This window comes from Podarcis vaucheri (genome assembly GCF_965113315.1).
Source record: "Podarcis vaucheri genome assembly, chromosome: 4".
NCBI classification, from domain to species: Eukaryota; Metazoa; Chordata; class Lepidosauria; order Squamata; family Lacertidae; genus Podarcis; species Podarcis vaucheri.
This window is the reverse complement of record NC_138762.1, coordinates 59,470,020-59,476,019: the sequence shown is the minus strand read 5'-3', so window position 1 is coordinate 59,476,019 and position 6,000 is coordinate 59,470,020. Positions and strand designations below refer to the sequence as shown.

The 6,000-nt window shown below is 38.6% G+C and overlaps 1 protein-coding gene across 1 annotated transcript in view; it reads right to left on the bottom strand.

Moving 5' to 3' along the window:
• Positions 1 to 1,004: 1,004 nt before the first annotated feature.
• The window catches only part of TRAPPC10 (trafficking protein particle complex subunit 10), a 47,754-nt gene continuing 42,758 nt past the window's right edge, over positions 1,005 to 6,000 (bottom strand). The window contains exons 21-23 of the mRNA XM_082219818.1: positions 5,237 to 5,414; positions 4,705 to 4,899; positions 1,005 to 3,642 (exon numbers count right to left, since the gene is read on the bottom strand). Coding sequence (XP_082075944.1) covers positions 3,404 to 3,642; positions 4,705 to 4,899; positions 5,237 to 5,414 — 612 coding nt within the window. The 3' untranslated portion in view covers positions 1,005 to 3,403. The remainder of the gene's footprint in view (positions 3,643 to 4,704; positions 4,900 to 5,236; positions 5,415 to 6,000) is intronic.

Sequence of the window (6,000 nt, the reverse complement as noted above, 5' to 3'; positions counted from 1 at the left end):
TGCTTATTTGGGTTAAAAGTGAATCCCAGGTAAGAAAAGGTTGAAGACTTCTATTTTAAAGAAACTTTCACACCAGTGTGAACTCTACTCCCCTCCCTGCACATTACACTCTGCAGTTTTTCCAACAGTAACCATTCACAGTAGGTGGTGCTTCTGGAGAAAATCATTCCTAGATCTGGGACCTGAAGATCCATGTCCAGAGAAACCATTCTGATGTACAATACTTCAAGCAGGCATTTAGCAGGTGGCTTTCTCCAAAAAGCATTGCCTTTTGAACCAGGATGTGGTAGTGCTGCTTTGGTTTGTCACCCAGTTCACAAAAGAGACTCATCATACTGCAAGAGTCAACATCATTTAAAGTAGTTGCCAGAATAAGCTGGTGCCAAGTTTCATCTGTACTGACTCCTTAAACTAGGAACGACAATGTTTGCTTCCCAAAGCTCTGATACATACATAAATGATACCCCAAATATACCAAGAAACATCAGGAGAACGTGAGAAGATAAAACTTCCTGGTAGGATTAAAAAAACACAGTGAAGCTAAAGTAGCTGCATGTGATAAGCCTTGTGCACCACCATATAATTATCTTAAGGTATATTAGTACTCTTGTGGCTCAGCCTGGTCCTGCAAAATCAATTAACTGAGAGCCAACAGATGCTACTAATAGAAAAGCTGCCTGAAAATAACTGATCAGCTCAGCTTAGAGCCACTTAATACCTAGAAATCTCAAACCAAGGAACATATAAAGGAAAGCTGAATGTCAGAACTGTAAGCAACTTTTGTTTAAAATATTCAAGATTTTTATTCATTTTCCTACTGGTTGGCTTTTCTCGGGGGTTTTATTGACAGTTTATTCCCTAAGTTTCATGGCACCATTAAAATAAGAAACAAGACTGGGTAATTGTGTTTCTGAATATCCTTTCTCTACAGTTTGCTTTTCTATGTTTAAATCCTCTGTGGAGTGTAACAGTCTTACAGAACTACAAGTAGGAAGTGTCACAAATGTCATTGTTGAACTTTAATTTCCATAGTAGGAGTTAATTTTTCCAGTCACAAATAAACCTGTGAAATTCACAAAAATTATACTCCTTTAACCCATTTGATAGTATTTACAAGCTTGACAGATATCTATAAATAGCATAATCCTTAATTTTTTCAGATACACATATTGCAAATTGATTATTTACATCTTTACCCAGAAACCAAACCCCTCTCCATATACACATGTAGTCTCCTGAAGTAGTGATTAGACTATGGTTCTGCTGCATTTTAGTGAAGTCCACCATTTCAACGTAAGCATAAAAATGTTACGGTGCTCTAAAACCAAACCAGAGAAAGCACATCAACACTAACTGCTAATAAAATCATTTCTTGTGAAAGACCCAAAATCAAGGTATCAAGTTGTTCACCACATTCGAAATGTACTTTTAACATTCAAGCTGTTGTTCACAAGTATTCAATGTAGAAGGGCCATAACAAGTTTAAATACATTTTATCATTTAGATGCAAAATTGAAGTGTGAACATATCAATATTGTGTAGTCTCATTAATTCTTATAACTGAAAGAAGGTACAGAGGCAATTCTGTTGAAAAACGTTTAAGGGGTTGCATACATTTTTCCCTAACTTAATTAAAGTAAATTAAACACAAAGAGACAGTCAGCCAACCTCCCACTGTAACTTCAAGAAAAGAAGTGCCCAAATACAAGTGTATGTTTCTATTTCCAAAAAGAAAACTCAACTTACTTTAACTTTCAAAGCCAAGTGACTGGCAAATTCATGAGAAACACGGGGCTTGCTTTTTGCTCCCTCTAAAACTAAAACCTCATTTGCTCTTAAGACATGAGAAAAGTAAATCAAGAATTAATAGATACACACAGTGTTGGAACACACATACCACACTTTTTCAGAATTCAAATTTGGTTTGCTACTGCCTCCTGCCTCAAAGATATTGAAAACCTATAGAAAGAACCAAGAATTATCAGTGTTCCTACAAAGCTTGTTCCTACAATGAAGGCTGTTCCCCAAGAGGCTGCATATGTTGCAAGAAGAGAATTATTGTGTAAGCCAGTAACAGGAGTGAACAGCAGCTAGGATTGTAGCCACAAGTTTTAAGGAAATGTGGTATGTACAAAAATACACAGTTTGAGAGCTGGAAAAAGTTATATGCACTAGACTTATTTACAAGCTTTGATTTTCACACCAATAAAAACACATTTATTTCGTCCTTGATTCCGGGAGCAAATTATACACAGACATTATATCAGTTAAGTTTAGTTTAGATTTTTTAAAAAATAATCATTTGTACAATAAATTTACAACTGAAAGTAATCAGTTGGAATGGTGTAACTGCAGTTTGCTGGACCAGAAGAGGTTCAATAGTAGGACCTTAAATTTCCTCGTAAGCAGACTGGAAAAGCAGTCAAGTAATCCTTGGTTTTATTTGCTTCTTCTCAGATTACTTTAGTATAAGGTGCAAATATATATATAGTTATATGGCTCTGTAGTCAATAATAAGTTAACAGTAGTTGGGACAGGAGAAACAAATAAACTTTGGTTTTAAAAATATCAAGTGAAATATTGAATAAAAGCTATATAGTGAGACTCAATATAGTAACCTTAAATAATTTAAATATCAAACTTGGGGGAAAGCTTGTTCAGTGAAACTTTACTTCCAACTTAACCACTTATGTGCCACTTCATTACTTGCTTCCTGGTGTGTGTGTGTTTCCCCAATGAGCTTAAGTAATGGCTCTCTATATGGTATGCATTCAAGAGTTTGAGTGGGCTAATAAGTTTCATATGTATCCCAAGGCACAAAAGAAGTTAAGTCCTCAAGAAAATATATACACATATTTAAAATCCTGTTGATAGCTGTAGGATTAAGAATTACTATACAGAAATTTGGATAGCTATCCTGGTCCAGGAAACCAAACAGTTGTGTGACTAGAAAGGCACACACGTCAGTCATTAACAGCTACACTGCAAGGCTTATTGTATGTCAACCTGAAATTTTCTTTGAACAGAAATTTAATTACTCCCCCCGGAAAAAATAGCAGTTCTGGAAGCTGCCTAAAATAAAGAGAAAACTGCAGTAAGTATCCTTTATTTCACCAGGAGAGAGAGAGAGAGAGAGAGAGAGAGAGAGAGAGAGAGAGAGAAACCCCAAAATTCATTTTACACAAACACCCTAAAATAGCAATATAAACTAGCTGACACAAGCATCACTGTACATTTAAATTGATACAATTGTCTGATGCTTCCAGGGCCAGTAAGTGTTGAGTTGCCATAGGCCTCGTTAGCGTTAGAATGTTTCAAATGAAGAACAATCAGGTTATGATCCCTTAAAGTGCATTCATTTTCAAGTCTCATGTGCATGTCCATGCACATGTACAGAGAGCTGTCATGTGACATTGACCTCCAGAATGTGATCATCCTTGCTGGGAATGACAAGGATTTGCATGCCAGAGCTGGAGTTGAAGACCTGTCCGGGTGAAAACGATTGCAGCCGAGGCATTGGTAAACCTTTGTGTTCTGCACTGGCTGCTGAATGTATGCTGCCTCTGCTCTTTATGCTGCTGCTGTCAGCTTGATCATCCATATTCTTGTCCACAGAGAGATTATCGTTTTCGATCCAACTATCTGTTTAAAAAACAAAAATGCAAAACTTTATTCCATGTGCATCTACAGTATGAACTAGAATCAATTTAGGGTTCATCACCTAGAAGGAATCAGAAGTCACTGCATGACTTGTTATTTACAGAAACACTTTTAGAAATCTGTGCTAAAAAGACTGAAGAGAGCCCAAGGCTCATGCCATCAGCTCCTGAAAAAACTGCCATTGGCCTGAGAGTGCTCACTCGGGGCACTCCCTTTTCCACCTCTCCACAGGCTACAGACTTGGATGCCCAGAAGGGGAAGCAAAAAAGGCCAGGGCAGGGAGTCCATTCCATCAACTCCTGGAAGGACAAAAGGTCTGAAACAATTCTGCTGTTATATCTTCTGTACCTCGTTTTGGTTTTAGTGATTTACTGAGTGCCCTGGCATAAGGGCGGCATATAAATGCAGTAAATAAAGCATTGCAGCAAATGGGGAAGCCCTAGCACATATAGATTTCTGTGCATTTACTGGAACTCCCACAAGAGCAAGAAACTGTTAAATCATACTTCAAGTATCTGCCAGTCCCACACATAGGAGCGCTGAAAGCATTCCAAGGCAATGATTGCACATAATGTGTGTCATGCCATGCCATCAAGCTACAAGAGAAATGGGACTGCAAACGTTCTCTATCAGCAGCCGTCCCATCAGACGATGGGGGCAGACAGAAAAAAAAGGGGTGGAAGTCCACAGCCTTTCCACTGACTGCTGAAAAACCAGCAATATGTGACTCCTGTTTCCCGTTCCAGCTGGTCATGAGAACTATCATTAAGTGTTAGTGCCTGTTTTCCTCATCTCTCCCAATACCTTTTCTTTTTGAATTGTGTCTTTTCAAATATAAGCCTGATACTATCTCATTACTGATATTCTGCAAGCCACCCTGGGAGACCCTTCTTGCTGAAAATCAGGATAAACGTGTCTTTCCAACTTTTTCAGCTGAAAAATTCTAGCGCATTTTAAACATTCACGCAAGCACCTAAGCAAACTGTTCAAGATTATCCATGTTTCAGGCCTTTAAATGAAGTGTTGAAAAGAATGCATTCTTACCTGCATCGAGCTGCATAGAGTGAGCAGAGTAGTGCGGGAGGTATTTAAATAGCCTAACATCAGGAAAAGGGAGGTATCCAGCAAAGAGTGGCATGACTTCCATGTGCACTTTGTGGGTTGCCCGAACTGCAATTGGCATAGATATTACCCCTGAGCTCTTCCCACAGACTGCCCAGTTACTACTATTGTCTACAACTGAAACAAAAGAGAAAACACTATTAAAAGGAAATAGTTACTGAGACCCATTTTTCATTTTGAATACTGTATAAGCCACACTTATGAGGGAACTATAAAAAATGTCTTATGTAGTCCTTTTACAAGCGTCATGAGATAGTGATGCCATACGAACAAAATGATTTGAAGAAGATACATACACATTTTTAAAATCCTGTTGATTAAGATTAAGAATTACTATAGATTTAATTCAAGATAATTGGAGGGGTGTAAATTCTTTGGATATTAGAGCTACATACACTTTTGGGTGACCTGAGTGACTAAACCACACAAAATGCAGTCCAATTAGTATGCCTACCTTCATACATTAGCTTTGTTGTGCAGTAACCATCAGATTCTGTCAATGCTTCGTCTTTGTCCACATCCAGGAGGTCTGAAAGGCGGGTGATCGACACCTCCAGTGAGCACAACGAGCCTGTTTTACAATATTCTGCCCCCAATGGGGGGGAAATCTCAGCTTTCACATTATATAATGTCTGGCAGGAGCACAATGATATTCATGGTCATTATATACACAAGGTTAAACATTTCCACAATTAAACTGATTAGGAAAGATAATCTATCAGTAAAAGGAGATTGGCAGAGGAGGAGAAAGTCTGTCTTCTACTTTTCCATAAAAAATAGGACCAAGCCACAAAAGCTAGGGCGAAAGCCTGAAAATCAACTCTGTATCGTAAACACAAACAAGCCCAAAACGTATTGATGCTAAACAAGTACCAAACATTACATTCGACATGTGATGGCTTCCTAAAACATCATCATGTGGCAACTCCGCCACACGGAGGTTGTAACATCTAGAATGGCTTGACCCATGGGGCACTGCTGTCATGCGGAAATCTCTATGACACCACTAGCCACTATCAGAAATTCCAGTAAGGGCCCAGAAATGCCACAGGGCTGTGACAATCCACAGATAATCTGCTCTAGGCACTGCAGGAGCAGTAAGAGCTACTTGCCAAGCAATGATCGAGTGGTCTCAATGTGGCAAGTGCCTGGCACAAACCAACCCTTTGAGTCTTCCAGAATTACAACATGGAATTTTAAATTTTTACTCCTGTAAAC